The 16,906-nt window shown below is 33.2% G+C and overlaps 1 protein-coding gene across 2 annotated transcripts in view; it reads right to left on the reverse strand.

Moving 5' to 3' along the window:
- GLCCI1 (glucocorticoid induced 1) overlaps positions 1-16,906 on the reverse strand; it is a 100,581-nt gene that overhangs the window by 38,574 nt on the left and 45,101 nt on the right. For both annotated transcript variants that reach the window (XM_077856781.1, XM_077856782.1), the window contains exon 3: positions 8,734-8,820. In XM_077856781.1, the coding sequence (XP_077712907.1) occupies positions 8,734-8,820 (87 nt within the window). The remainder of the gene's footprint in view (positions 1-8,733; positions 8,821-16,906) is intronic.

Consider the following 16,906-nt stretch of genomic DNA (forward strand, 5'->3'; position numbering starts at 1 on the left):
AATGCAGTTTTATACCTTTTCCATCACCCTCCCCACCCTGCCCGCAATCTGCCTTGAGTCTGTATTTGTAGCCAATCACCACTCCTCCAGCCCCACACACAATCACAAGTGGACTTTCTCCTTCTTCCATAAATTTGACTTTTCTGGCATTTCAAAATTAAATGCAACCATATAATATGCAGTCTTAGCCATCTCACTTCTTTTCCTTAGCAGAGATTGGCAAGCCATAATCTGCAGGCCAAATCTAGCCTGTCATGTGTTTTTGTAAATAAAATTTATTGGGCATAACGAAGTCCATTCCATATTGTCTATGGCTGCTTTCAAACTACAACAGCAGAGCTGAAGAGTTGCAACAAAGATTATATGGCCACAAACCCTAAAATATTTACTATCTAGCCTTTCACAGAAAAAGTTTGCTGATTCTGGACTTAGTAAAACATCTTTGAGGTTCGTTTGCATCATAGCATATGTCAACATTCAGTGCACTGCTCCTTTTTCACTGCTGAATAGTATGTCACCACATTTTGTCTCTCCATTTACCAATCCATGCATATGTGGACATTTTCCAGGTTTATTTTTTTTAAGATTTTATTTATTTATTCATGAGAGACACAGAGAGAGGCAGAGACATAGGCAGAGGGAGAAGCAGGCTCCATGCAGGGAGCCTGATGTGGGACTCGATCCTGGAACTCCGGGATCACACCCTGAGACAAAGGCAGATGCTCAACCGCTGAGCCACCCAGGTGTCCCACAGTTTTTAGTTATTCATAATAACTAAATTCATAAAACTAATTCAGCTATAAACATTTTGTGACATGTCTCAATCTAGACAGGTGTTCTCATTTTTCTTATAGAGATTGCTAGGCACTGAATTGCTGGGCTGTATGCTGTTTCTGATTGAGTTTAAAAGAAACCAAACTATTTTCCAAAGTGGCTGTACCATTTTATGTTCCCAAGAACATTTGAGGGCTCCAGATTCTCTTTATCCTTGCCAATACTTGGCACTGTCATCTTTTAAATTATAGTCATTGTATTGGGCGTGTAGGTGTAGTATATGGTTTAAATTTGCATTTGCCTAGTGACTAATCATGTTGAACAATTTTTCATGTGGTCATTTGCCATCCATGCGTATATCTTTGGTGAAAAACTTCTATTAAATTGCCTTTTCCATTTTTAAGTTGGGTTGTCTTTCTGCTAATTGATCTTTAAGAGTTCTTTATATATTCTGGATATAGGATTTCCTAATATTTCTTCCAGTCTGAAACCTGTCTCTTCATTCCCTTAATGGCGTCTTTTGAAGCATAAATGTTTAACCTAATGAATTTATTATTATTATTATTTTTTATGATTTTATTTTTGGTGTTGTATCTAAAATGGCTTCCCAATTAATTCAAGATCTTCTACAAGTTTAATAGTTTTAAGCCTACATTTAGGACTATGATTCATTTTGAGTTAATTTTTCTCTATGTGACAGCCAAGGACTTGTTTTTTTTCCCCCCTTACATATGAATATAATTATTCCAGCACCAATTGCTGGAAACATTGTCCTTTCCAATTCAATTGTGTTCGTACCTTTGTGAAAAATCAACCACCATAAATATAAAGGTTTATTTCGGGATTCACAATTTTGATTCACTTCCTTATGTGTGTTTCTTTTGCTAACTTCATTAATGTAAATCTATAAGAAGTACTGTAACTGTATAATATAAATATTCCAAATATCTTGTTTTCAAAAATGTTTTGGGGGCACCTGGGTGCTCAGTTAGTTGAGTGTCTGGCTCTTGATTTCGGCTCCAGTTGTGATCTCGGGTTTGTGAGATCAAGCCCCATGCTTGGGCTCTGTACTCAGCAGGGAGCCCGCTCCTCTCCCCCTCCCCCTCCCCACTCTCTCTCTTTAAAACAAATACATAAATCCTTAAAATATATATACTCTGGCTACTCTAGGTCCTTTGCATTTCCACATAAACTTTAGGATTAGCCTGTCAATTTCTACCAAAAACAAAATAAATGAAATTATAATAGGGATTATAATGGATCAATTTGGGGAGAATTACCATCTTAATATGGAATCTTCTAATCCATGAACAAAGTAAATCTCTCATTTATTTAAATCTTTAATTTTGTCCAGCAATGTTTTGTTGTTTTTGTGCACAAATCTTGGATTGCTTTTGCTAAATTTATTCCTAAATATTTTCATCTTTTTGATACAACTGTAATAAATTGTTTTATTTTTTGGACTGTTCCCATCTAGTATCTAGAAGTATAACTGATTTCTGTATGCTAATCTTGTATCCTGCAATCTTGTTGAGCATGTTTACTAGTTCTAGTACTGTGTATTTGCATATTTCCTATCAGTTTCTAAATATAGTTTCTACATGTTATCTGTGAATAAAGGCAGCTTTACCATTTCCTTTGCAATATGGATGTCTTTATTTTTCTTGCCTGACTGTACTGACTAGAATCTACTATGCAATACCAAAAAGAGGTGGTGACAAGGTGACAGTGGAGGACATTGCCTTGTTCTTGATCTTAAGGGAGAAAACATTCTGGCTTTCACAACTGAAATGAATGACTATGAATATGATGGGGCATCTGGCTGGCTCAGTCAGTAGAGCATGCAACTCTTAATATCAGCGTTATGAGTTCAAGCCCCATTTTGATTATGGAGGCTACTTTAAAAAAAATGAATCGGATGTGATCTGTAGGGTTTTTTTCATAAATGCCCCTTATTAGGCAGAAAAAGTTCTTTTTTTTTACCTCCTGGTTAAAAGATTTTAATCACAAATGGGTGTTGAGAGTCTGGCAAATGCTTTCTCTGACTCTACGAGATGATTATATGGTTTTGGTCTTCATTCTATTAGTGTATTACACATTAACTGAATTTTGGATCTTAAATCATCTTTGGACTTCTGGAATAAATTCCACTTGCTCATGGTATAAAATCCTTTTTATATGTGGCTAGATTTGGTTTGCTAATTTTTTATGAAGGATTTTTGCTTCTTTGGTCAAGAGAGATTGATCTGCCATTTTATTTTCTTGAGATGTCTTTGGCCTGGCTTTGGAGTCAATTACGTTGGCCTTGACAAAGCAAATTGGGCAGTTTTCCCTTCTCTTCTATTTTCTGAAACAGTCTGTGAAGAATGAACATTAGTTCTTTGAATATTTGATAGAACTCACCGAATGTGATCCTGGGATTTTTATTGTGGAAAGGTTTTTAATTCCTCATTCCATTTATTTGCTTATTAGAAGTCTATTTATATTTTCTATTTGTTCTTAAATCAATTTTCGCAATTGGTCTTTCTAATAGCTTGTGTCTTTCTATGAATTCATCCATTTTATCTTAGTTTCTACAGTGATGACATAAAAATGATCATAATATTCCTTTATAATACATTCAAGTTCTGTGAGGTCGGTAGTAATTTCACGCCTTTCACTGCTGATCTGGCTAATCTGTGTCTTCTTTTTTTGGTCAGTCTAGCTAAACGTTTGTCTACTTTGTTGATCTGTTCAAAGAACCAACTTCTAGTTTCACTGCTTTTTCGCTAACATTTTTCTGTTCTTTTGGCTTCTGCTATGTTCTTTATTAATTCCTTCCTCTGCTTGTTCTTGGTCTGGTTTGCTCTTCTTTTTCTAGGTTCTTAAGCTAGAAGTTTAGGAGTGATTTAAGAATTTTCTCCTTTTCTTAGATATGCATATATAAATTTTCCATGAAGCACTACCTTATCTGCACACACAAATTCTAAGTTGTCTTTTTGTTTTCATTCATTAAATATTTTAAAATTTCCTTTGTCTTTTTAACTGACAAATATTTGGGGCTTTCTAAGATTTCTGTTACATGATTTCATCTTTTGCACTCTATTCAGACTTGTTTTATGGGCAACCGGCAAACATATCTAACCTAGAGAATGTTTCCCATATGTTTGAAAAGAATGTAGTCACAGGCTGGAATTTTCTTTGTATGTCAGTTTGGTCAAGTTGATTGATAATGTTGTTGAAATCTTCTATCTTCTTGCCTTTTTTTTTTTTTTTTTAAAGATTTTAGTTATTTATTCATCAGAGACAGAGAAAGAGAGGTAGACATAGACAGAGGGATAAGCAGGATCCCTGCAAGGAGCCCAAGGGGGACTTGATCCCGCACCCCATGATCATGCCCTTCGCTGAAGGCAGACACTCAGCCACTGAGTCACCAAGACGTCCCTATCTTCTTGTTTATTTTGTGTCTAGTTAGTCGTTCTATCAAGTATTGAAAATGGGATATTGAAATTACCAATTATTATTGTAGAAACTTTATTTCTCCTTTCACAATTTCACTTCATGTATACGGGGATCATTGTTAGATGTATACACAATTTATGATTACTAAGCCCTACTGATGTATTGACTTTTTTATCATAATGAAATAAATGTCTTTGACCTCAGTAATACTTCTTGTCTTTTTTTTTTTAATATTTCTTGTCTTAAAGTCTATTCTGTCAGTTAATCTTTCTTATAATTAGGTATGCTTCTTATAGACAATATATAGCTGAGTGTTATTATCCAGTTTGACCATCTTTTGCCTTTTGAGAACATTTAGTCCAGTCATATTTAATGTAATTAATTATATGGTTGGATTTACTTTTGCCATTGTTATTTTTTATTTGTTTTTTTTTTGAAGATTTTATTTATTTATTCATGAGAGACACAGAGAGAATGCAGAGACATAGGCAGAGGGAGAAGCAGGCTCCTTGCAGGGAGTTCACTGTGGGACTTGATCTCGGAACTCTGGGAACACGCCTTGAGCCCAAGGCAGACACTTAACCACTGAGACACCTAGGCGTCCCTGTTATTTTCTATTGTTGGTTACACCTTTTTTTATTCCCCTATTCCTCCTTTATTACTTTCTTTTGTGACAAATACTTTTAGCGTACCATTTTAATCCCTCTAATGTTTTTTACTTTCTATTTTTTTCAGTTACTTTCTTAGCAATTATTCTAGGGACTATAATTTATATCTTAATTTATCACACTACCTCAAAACAATAATTCCAAAAATGGAAAATATTCTAGTACTATACTATAAAGTATTCTAGTGTCGTTTTTCTTTTTTTTGTATTTTTCCATATGTATATTTCATGTACATATGTCATAAGCCCAATATAACAGTATTATAATTATTGCTTTATATGATTATATGCGTTTTAAATGTGGAAAGTGAGAAAAATATATCTATGGACTCTTTTATATTTATCCAAACAATTATTGTACTCGACACCCTTAATTTCTTCCTATGAATTTGAATTAACATCTGGAGTCATTTCCTTTTAGCCTGAAGAATTTCCTTTAGACAGTATAAGACCGTCTAGCAGCAGGCAATTTTCTCAATCTTTGTTTATCTGAGAACAATTTAACCTTTATTTTGGAAGCTAGTTTTTCTGGATATTGATACTTATTTGACAATTTTTTCTTTTGACATTTTGAATATGTCAAGTTTTATCATCTCTACTGTTTCTGATGAGAAGTCCTCCATTAAAGATATTATTAGTTCAATCCCCTATGTGTAATAAGTCATTTTTTTTCTTCCAGCTTTCAAGATTCTCTTTTTTCCATTTGGCTTTCAACAATCTAACTATGGTATGTCTACATGGATTTTCTTTGTGTTTTCCAACTTGGGATTTTTCATTAAATCTGGAAAGTTTTCTGCCATTATTTTTTCATATATTTTTTTTTAAACTCCTCTCTCTCTCTCCTCTCCCATTATGTTTATGTGTATCTACTTAATGTTTTCTCACAGGTCTTGGAGGCTCTATGGACTTTCCCTCAATCTTTTTCTATTCTTCAAGGTATATATATTGACCTATATTCAAATTCACAAATTCTTTTTTGATATCTTAAATCTGCTATTGAGCCCACTGAGTTAACTTTTAGTTACTAAACTTTTTAACTCTAGAGTTTTTGTTTGTTTCTCTTTTATAGTAATTATCTCTTTGTGGAAATTCTTTATTTACTGAGTGACTGTCACCCTACTTCCCTTTAATGCCTTAAACACCATTTTCTCTGGCTTTTTAAACATTCTTCTAATTACTGCTTTAATGTTTTTGTCTGGTAAATCCAACATATGGAGAAACTCAGACATAATTTCTAGTGATTTTCTTAAGTATGGGTCATACTTTGTTTCTTTGCATATCTCTAAATTTTTTGTTGAATATTGGACACTTTAAACAATGCACTGTAGCAATTCTAGATTCTGATTTTCCTTGGTGATTGTTGTCTTATCTGTGTTTTAGTATCTTGATAAGTCTGTTTCCCCTGCACTGTGTGGCCACTGATGTCTCTCCTCCTCTCCATTCACCCTGATCCCATTTTTGTTTTTAAGTCTGGCTTTTTAAGACCTTTTCAAGCTGGTCTCCAGTGTTCACTATAGTGTTTGGCTGAAGACTCATCAGAGATTTTATTCAACTATCTCAATCCAGTAAGGCTTCCACTCCCAGGAAGGGATTTGTGTGTGGAATGAAGAGTACATTCAAAGTCTGAGCCTTTCAAAAGATGGCCCCAAATTTTATTACCATTAGGCCTGCTTGAATCTCCTCTCCATGTATTTCCTAGATTCCACTGAGCAATGACATGTGGATAACTTACACCCACTTCATTTTCTGCTGTTATCTACAGTCTTCAGTCAATCTGTGATATGTCATGAACTTATCAATCCCCCATGACTATCTTAACCCCTAGAACTCTATAAAATCCTGCTACTTCACAAGTCTATTATTTGCCACAAACTGAACCATACCTTAGACTAGGGAAGCCACTGATAGGGACCAATGGCTGTTTGTTTGTAACTAAGGTTACTATTTTAATCTACAATATTTCCTATCAAGTACTCTCTCTCCAGCTACAAAGCTTCCAGTTTTAAAGGCTTGCCCCATCCTGGTTGAAATGCCATACCAACAAAGCTGGGGATGAGGAAGAAGAGATGAGTAGCACCAGATAACACCACAAATCTGTGTTGTTCTTAGACTCTGAGTTCAATGCTTTTCATGAAAAAAATTTCTCAATTTGTTTGGTTGATTTCCAGACCAGTGAATTAGTTATTTTGGCAGTCTTGTACAGCTTTATGGTGGCTTTGTGGAGAAAGTGAGCAAATATCTCTCAGTCACCTCAGACATTTCTGTATTAATAGCATATATTACATGCTGCTGTAGTCCAAAATTTAACTACACCAAATCTTGACTATAACTTTGAGAGTATATTTACCTCTGAGATAAAACTGTAAGTTCACTTTTTTGTTATTCATATTCTATGCACAGATGTGCAACTATTTTAGACTAGACATGTTAGTGTCTTAGCTTCCTTTCTTTTTTGTTGCTTCTGGGAAAAACTCAACTTGGGCATATGTGCTTTTGTACAGGGTATATAGAAAAGTTGAGAACTTCTCTACAGCAATAAAATAGCTACTAAAAATATAATATGGTTGCAGGTGAAATCAGGCTAACAGACTATATCTATTCAGTGTAGACTGAATACCTCACAGTATTTGAGAGATACTGATAAACTTACAGTATATGAAAATAACACTAAGGTAAGGAAATTATGACATATGAAAAGTACTTGAGAGAAAAGTCAATCTTTAGCCTGAAAAAAAAAAATGACATGTTGCTAGTCTTTCAAATACTTAAAGTAGACTTACACATCACATGACACACAAAACTGTCCTCTATCCGATGTAAAATATTTTATATAATTTTACTATAAAACAAGACTCATCTATCTGGTCACTAGTTTACAAATTTTGAATCATATTTATTGAAACATGACATACTGTGCTCTCAGCTTATACCTCAATCGTATTTTGTGCTGTTTTCCATTTTTATGTCTTGTAAATAACTTGTAGATTGTGGATTAAATTCCAAATACAAACTTGCAATGCCAGTGAAAAAGAAAGAAAGTAGACTTACTCAATATTGATACAAAAGGCAGAATCAAATTCAGGGAAATAATTTTGAGCCCAATAAACTATTTAATAACTTAAGCTAAAACAACTGAACTCATTTGGTCCTTTTGTAAAGTGATGAGCTTCTCTCACTGAGAATGAGCATAACAGACTAGATGACCACATTTTTAAGAAGTGTTTGTTTAGGAGACGAGCTAGATGATCTTTCAACTCTGTAAGTTTATAAAAATAATTATATAAAAGAATTTAAGTGGATAAAAGATAACATGATCATGAAAAATAATCCCAAGTATAAATAAAGATGATCATAATTTAAGTTTTGATAATAAAGGAAAGAGTCATAAAAACTATTCCTAAAACACATGGGTTCTTCTACTGCACTACTGAATCTCAAAGGGCAACAATATGTTGGATATTACAAAAAAGCTATTAGAAGCAGGAAACAGTATCCTACCATTGTACAAATCTATGATCTAAAGTTCTGGTTGCTATAACTTTTCAAAAACAAGAAAGCTGAAGCAGAAACAGAAGATAGCTAAAGGGAACAAGATATAGAGACTTACATAAAAACCAGACTTCACTCTGAAAAGGCTCAAGCTGAAAGTGTACATAACAAATATTTATAAATGATATGAAGGGCACAAGTAAAGTAAACTTAGACTTGTTCACCCAAACCTGGAAGGCAAGCCTTAGACTCTGAAAGAGGTAAGGTTAATACAAATAAAGAAAATATCACTATATTCAGGAAACAGTAAGATAATTTGCTGGGATTAAAACAGGTTATAGCTGAAAACAGCAATAACTTACCTCTTTGAGTTGATCAGCACTCCCCCATGATGCAGAACGCTGATGTGACCTTTTTTCTGCTCCCTCTTCTGCCCAACAGCTAGGTGTCTTAAATTAGAAGAAGAAGAATAAAAATAATAAAATAAGGAACTCTATCTCTACTCCTAAATCTCACAGCAATTCAAACATATTTCAAAATATTAGCACATACCAGTTAAAGGGTTATACTAAATACTAAAATCCCTTAAATGCTAAGATTTTCATGACCTGTAAAAGGCTTAAAACACTGTCATATTCTGAATTAGATATGATCAATCTATGACATATCCAAGTGATATTATTCAAAACATTGGTTTTCTGATATTAACATTAATAACTTGAAACTATCAAAGAGAACCATGAAGATATACATATTGGTGCTTTTAAAGAGAACTGCCAAATAAATATAAAATGGCATTTCTACTAATTAAAATAGATGGAAATGAGATTAACAGAACTAGCTCAGAAGCAGTGGGATTACATATGACCTACATGTCAAATATCTAGCAAGATAAAGGGCTTATTGTACTATTCTTCCTATACTCAGATAACAGTGTTAGCAATAATAATCTTTTTTGAAAAACATTCCGCATCTTTAAATGAAAATATAAAATTCTAAAAATGAAAAACATTACACTGAATAAACTTACTGTAATCTGAAGCAATACATCTTTTTAAAGAAAGAACTTCAGCTACATGTCAGAAAAGAGAATTGTTTTTACCAAAAACCTCATTTCCAATAATTTAACTAGTAATAGACACTATACCCATTGTAACACAAAACACTAAATCAAATAGTAAGACTATTCAGGAGTTGTTATAAAATATCATCTTCAAGATAGGAGAAAACTCTTAGTATAATACAAATTAGGGAAAGCAAAAACCACTAAATACAGACTAAGGATGATTAACACAATAATTATATATAGCTTTAAAAATTATTTTATTGAATACTAAAAAAATAATAATAATAATCCTTATGTTGAGGTGATGCTCCATGACTTCTTATGAAGAAGACATCAGTTCTACTTTATACAATTCAAAATATTTATGAACAACTTTTTGAATTACCACCTCTTAAAAATAATAATATTCCAAAATGAAACCAACAATTAAATGCTAGTTGAATAAAAACACAAATAAACTGGTTAACCAGTTCAAATACCAAAGTGAAAGTATTTAGTAGTAACAGAGAGCAAAACAGTTTACTCAGTTGACAAGTTCAAGAATAAGGTATATTGTTATATTAAATGAGCTGCCTGCAAAGAACTAAGTTATTAAAATTTCCTAAGTTCAGGCCTAGACAAGTCAAATTTCACTGAAAAAATTTATCACCCCCTCCACCAAGTAGTCATATCTTTAATAATCAACTATTCTAAAATTATTCAATTATGAGTTTATCTTTATCAAACTTTTATTTTGAGAATTTATATGCCTCATTTACTTTTATTTTTCTACCAAGTATAAGCATTACTCTTGTCAAAGATCAAATGATTAAGGATCACAATGTTTAAAATTCAAAAGTACATTCACAGAAAATGAGTGAAATTTCTGATATGTTTCATAATTATTTCACAATTACATTTATAAGAGGAATTATTGTCATACAACTTTTTCAAAAGACATTTACATAAACTGTATCTCCAACTTAGAGATAAACAAATAGCCACAAAACTTTAACAATTGCCTTAATACTGGCCAAGCATGTCACTGGCAAATGGAACTACATTTGAGATTTCTTATTTCACAGATCTTTTTTCTTCACATTATCATTCTTTTCTTAAAACTGAATGTGAAAACCTGTTTGATTATTTCAGAATGTAGTGTTAGTTATATAAAAGAAATAAAAACAACAAAGGAATATTTATGTTCCTGATATCTAGCTAGTAAAATAGCTAGATTTTACACTTTTAAGAGTGTAAAACCATTAGAAGAGACTTCTCAGTCATGTGGCTACAGAATTACATGCATATACATTGTTTAAATATATTCATCATACTATGAACTTTTCCAAAAAAGGTAATTTCATTTTAATCACATCAATTTAAAATAAATAGTATGAAAAATGCTCTAGTCTGCAAATATATTCTGCAGACTACATAGTCACATGCAAAAGTTTAAATTCAAATGAATGAAAATGAAATAAAACTAAAAACTCAGTTCCTCAGTCATTCTAGCACATTTCAAATGCTCAATAACCACATGTAGCTGGTGGCTACTGGCTGCTACACAAGACAGCACAGAGGCAGAACGTCTCCATAGCTGCAGAAAGTTCTATCGAGAGCAGTGTTTTATACACTTAATCACAGATGTTTAACAAGTTAGTTTAGTCGAAGCAAAACCAAAAGACAGCTACTCAGTTTATTACATCTATGTAAAGTTCATGCTTGTGAAGTCACAGAAGACGACTAATTTGCATCTAATTTATTAAATCTGAGTGTCTGATAAATGCTTTACTACTTAAATTAGATAACACAAAGCAGCAAAAGTTCTTTCCTTTCATACAAGTAAGCAATTCCTTCCAACTAGACTGTCCACTGATTTACAGTAGAATTTTATAAACTGTGACACTTATAACATGCTCCTGGGTGTTGGTAAGAATACAGATTAAGAGTTTGATGGTTAAATTAATTTGGGAAATGCTGTATTTTATACCTTCCCATACTACATGTACAATGCAATGAGCATTTCAAAATTTCAAACACACACACACACACTTTATTAAAAACTTGCTTTACTTTCTTTCTCTTAATTATATAACCCCAGAACACTTCTTGTACAAGTAGTTTTATTAACATCTTCCATAGAAAGCTTAGGAAAAAATATAATCCTCAATAGTTTGTATTGTATATAATTGCCTGCTCTTCATTCACCACACTTAGGGGATTCTTCCTTTCTAGTTGCCTCCACCGACACTACCAAAGAAGAGAAAATAAATCTTTTGTACACTTGAATAAAGCTGAACCAAGGCCATCTCTAAGACTGTTGACAAAAAAGTAGTTGGAAAAAAAAATTCTTCTACATGATAAGGATACCTAAGGGTTAAAAAAGATCATTTTCTATTTTCACCTCTCAGATTTGTCCAAGGTCCCGCCCAAATAACTTTCTCTCCAACCCTCAGGTCCATCTATTACCCCTTGGTTTCCTATGGGAGGACCTCTTTTCCTATGAGTGAAATACAGAGAAAACAGTTCTATTGCAAGGGACTTAACACTCGTTAAGACAATTTTCTAAGAGAAGTTTTAGGGGATGCCTGGGTGGCTCAGTGGTTTAGCACCTGCCTTCAGCCCAGGATCATGCCCTGAGACACGAGAGAGAGAGAGAGAGAGAGAGAGAGAGAGAGAGAGGCGCAGAGACACAGGCAGAGGGAGAAGCAGGCTCCTCGCAGGGAGCCCGATGTGGGACTCGATCCCAGGACCCCAGGATCATGCCCTGAGCCACAGGCAGACGTCCAATCACTGAGCAACCCAGGCGTCCCATGATTCCTCCTTTTTTGAAATGCAAGAGCCAAAGCCACTTCCAAAACCCCCACAAGAACCAAAAAAACTAATCACTTCATAAAACTCTCATCATCTTATTTAAAACTTATGTAAAACTTCTTTTTTTTTTTTTTTTTTTTAAAGTAAGCTCTATGCCCAACGTGGGGGCTTGAACTCCGGATCCCTAGATCAAGAGCTGCATGCTCCACCAATTGGGCCAGCCAGGCACCTCTTCTGTAAAACTGAAAAATCTATTTTTTGTACAGTTCATCTTTGGTCTTTGAATTTAATGTAATTTATAATCTATAATAGAAATATGATTACTGACTACTAATTATTTTACAACAGTACTTAGAGAGGTGATCCTTAGTATTTTTTTTTGATCCTTAGTATTAAAGTACTGATCAACCTGAAAAGAAATGAAATGGAATTACATAAAAATCAATGATACTTAAATAATTGATTACAGATTTTACTTTATTTTTTTAAATTTTTAAAAAAATTTATTTATGATAGTCACACACACAGAGAGAGAGAGAGAGAGAGAGAGAGAGGCAGAGACACAGGCAGAGGGAGAAGCAGGCTCCATGCACCGGAAGCCCGACGTGGGACTCGATCCCGGGTCTCCAGGATCGCGCCCTGGGCCAAAGGCAGGCGCCAAACTGCTGCGCCACCCAGGGATCCCTAGAGACAGATTTTAAATTATAAAAAGCTTTAAAACAATTAAAAACCCTTCATTATTTATAAATATATAATTTGAGTTTTGTTTCTTTCCACTGATGAAAAAATGGTTAAACTTTAAAAAAAACTTTTAACTTAAAAGATCATTTTGAAAAGTCTATCCTGATAAAGCATTAAAAGGAGCACAAAAAGATTATGATTCTACTATTATCCCTTGTTCTTCTGATAACAGTATACAAGTATAGTTTTATAACTAAGCATAAATATAAATTACTGTTTCACTTATTAACAAATGATGTAGAAAAGAAAGAGTTCATCTGAACAAGCTTTAGGAATTCAGGGACAGCAGCAGTTACATGCTCAAATTTTTTATCACACTTCAACTATACAGTAAGTTACATGCTCATTAGGTTAGACCAGTTCAAAGTGTGGTCTGCTGATGAGCAGCATCAGCCTCATCTGAGATCAAGATAGAGATGCAAATTCTCAGGGTCATCCCAGAATAACTAAGTCCGGAATTCTTAGATAGGTTCAGTAATCTATGTTCTAACAAGCTGTCCACATAATTGTGATGCAAGCTAAAGTTTGAAAACCATTATTAACTAAGGAAATAAAAATGAGTAAGAAACAGATTCCAAACTCAAGGTGCCGGGCTGACCATATACCCACTCATTTTTCTTGTAGGCTAATATCCACTAACAAGTATAAGATCAGTCTGCATATAATTACATCTTTGGAAATTAACATAAGCTAATGTAACTATCATTTGGAGCCATGTGGGAAGCAATACTGACAGAAAGTTTTCTTTACTGAGTTACATTAAAGAGTAGTCCCTAGCAAGGATTAACACGCCTGAGTATATAAGTAAAATGTATAAAATCTATATCTAATTAGGCCTCAATGTGCTCAAAACACAAGTGAATGATAATCTGTGAAGTAACGGTTTGTGATTTTCCAGATTAGTACCAAGGAACTTATTCAAAAGACATTAAAAGCTGTATTTCTTAAGCCTAAGGTAAGGGGGAGGGTGGGTGTTGGTGAATTGCAATTTCTAAAAACAGGAAATACCACAGAAATCAACTATTGCATCTGTGTTCCACATGATAAAGTGAAATAATCTGCCTTACTCTGTAAGAAATGCTAATTTGAGAAAAAGCAATCATAAATGTGCCAACAACCTTAACAATATTCATAGTAATTCTATTTCCAAGAATTAACTTGAGATGTACATCCAGAGATGCTCTGGAAATAAATTACATATCTATCAGTAGGGAAATGAAAAATTGTGGCACATTCTTAACAATACAAAAACCACTGCACATGGACTACAATCCCATTTTAGTAAGCAAATACACACAGAAAAAGACTAGGGAGAGATATTTCAAACTATAGTTTGAATAGTGAGAATTCTAGATAATGCAATAGTAAATCCGTAATTTTTTCCTAGCCGAACAAGAAAAAAAAAATCAGGAAAAATGGATTTAAAACCATGTTTAGGCATATTTAATTCATGAGAAAATGCTATGACTTTTTAAAAAAGAGTACAAAACACTACCTATAATATCTAAATTCTCTTTTTAAAATGGTCTTATTTTTATTTTTTAAATGTAAATAATCATAATGTAAAAGGATATATATCAAAGTGTTAAAAAATGGCTATGTCTGGATATTAGGAATACAGACAACTTACTTTGTGATTTTTGGTATTTTCTACAATGACTACTGTTTTCAAAATCAGAAACAGGATTTAAAAAAATAATATAGCTATGCTATAGAATTGGTAAGTGTGGCATATATTGACAATGAAAAAGCCCTCCTAACTTCAGACACAAATGTCAAATCTATTTTGGAAGACAGATTACATACAAGTCACATATAAGTTAAAATGTCAGTATATATTGCATAAAATATTTTTCAGTAGACCAGTTTCTTTTGACTAGGGGATTAGGGTTTTTCTCCAAACAGTAAGGGTCTAAACAGAGATCACCAACTATCGGCTATGGGAACAGAGTTGGGAAACTTCAGATAAGCAGGAACATTTAAGTGTTTAGAATAACTGAAAAGTGAAGTTCACTGAAATATCAAATACTCAGAAATATTAGTGGAAAGTTATTGATTAGGATACTGACAGGAGTTATAATTCAGTTTAGATATGCCTTTCATGGTATACTTTAATTATGTAAAGGAAAAAATATCTATAAAAATATTCTCCTGAAAAAGTTAAATACAGAGCTACCATATCATCCAGCAATCCCTAGGGAAACAAAAACATGTGTCTACACAAAAACCTGTACACAAATGGTCACAGCAGCACATCGACTTATGAATGTATAAATAAATAAATTTTAGTCTATGCCATGGAATATTAGTTAGTAATAAAAAGGGGTGAAGAACTGATACATGTCACAATAGGAATGAACCTTAGACATACTATACTAAGTAAAAGAAACCAGATACAAAAAGCCCCATATGAGTCCATTTATGTGAACTGTTCAGAATACACAAATCTACAGAGGCAGAAAGTAGATCTGTGGGTGCCTATTGCCGAGGGAGAGAGGACTGGGGGAAAACAGTGCATGACTGCTAATGGGCACAGTCGTTTCTTTTTGGAGTGATGAAAATATTCTAAAATGGACTGTGGCAATGGTTGTACAACCCTGAATATATTATGAACCAGTGAGCTGTATACTATCAGTAGGTGAACTGTATGGTATATAAATTTTATCTTAATAAAACTGTTACTAAAAATAGTTAAGCCAAAGAGGCAATTATAAATCAGTCTCATTTTTCAATTAAAAAAAAAAGAGCCATACTCTCTCTGTCTCTCATGAGTAAATTAATAAAATCTTAAAAAAAAAAAAAAAGAAAGCCATGTACTGCTGAACCTGAAAGTCTCAAGCATTTGCATTTTCTCAAAAGTAACTGATATTTCTTTTTCTTTGTCATGCTCTTCTTGCCAAGTTTCAAATCACACTGAGGCACTAACTAGTCAAGTATAATAATAGAAGAGGCCAGGAGGGACTGCACATTCATAATCTATCCAGTTAGGTTTCTCAAGTCAAGCTGAGAACATTTAATAAAAAAATTAAAGATGTAACATATATAATGAAAATACTATTCTGTGGCTTCTTACACAGTTACTAATAGACTCTTGACAAATAACCAGCTTCTGCTTTAATCAAAAGGTGATGGTAATGCAAGGAATTAAAAGTATAAAAAATATTTCAATTTATTACTTGGTATTTAGACCTAACAATACCCTTTCTGATAAGTTCTATCACTACTCTTGGGAACAGATTTAAAATCAAATGAGGAGATCTAATTTTCAGTTTTTAGAGAATATTAGAATATATTAATCTTTGGTGTTACAATCTTTTAAATTATAATTAACCTTGGTTGCTGGGTTTCAAAAAATTGATTCTACATGTAAAAAAGTAAAAGCAATTTTACTTTTTTAAAAATAATATTCCCAAACACTTTAAATAATATATTTAACAATCACACTGGAGTATAACTGCCTCTGAATTATCCAAGAGATAAACTACCTTTGTTTCTTGATAGTCTTTAGCATTTAAAAAAAATCTCTCATTCCTGACAGAAAATCAGCAACATAAGTGACTATGAGATACCTTCCAAAAATATTTCCACATCATTCCAAAGTCATAAAGACTAAAGTGCTCAACTGATGCCATGAATATCATCAATGGGATACCTAAGTGATAAGGAAGGAAGGAGTTTCTTTAACTATATATCTTCACTTTCCTATACTTGGACCCAAAAATCTGAAGTGCCATTTCTTATTTATAAGACTGCAGGATAGACAGCAATAGCTACTTAGGACTGAGTGAATTGTGACCTATCAGGAACTGTTTATTGAGTTTCAGACCCCTATCATGCTGCAGAGTTATCTGTATAATTTCTATGCCATTTCCTACCAATTCAGATATAATGCTCATAATTGCATGTCAATTGTTGACATTAGTAATAATGACTTT

Source organism: Canis aureus, chromosome 18 (genome assembly GCF_053574225.1).
Source record: "Canis aureus isolate CA01 chromosome 18, VMU_Caureus_v.1.0, whole genome shotgun sequence".
Taxonomy (NCBI): Eukaryota; Metazoa; Chordata; class Mammalia; order Carnivora; family Canidae; genus Canis; species Canis aureus.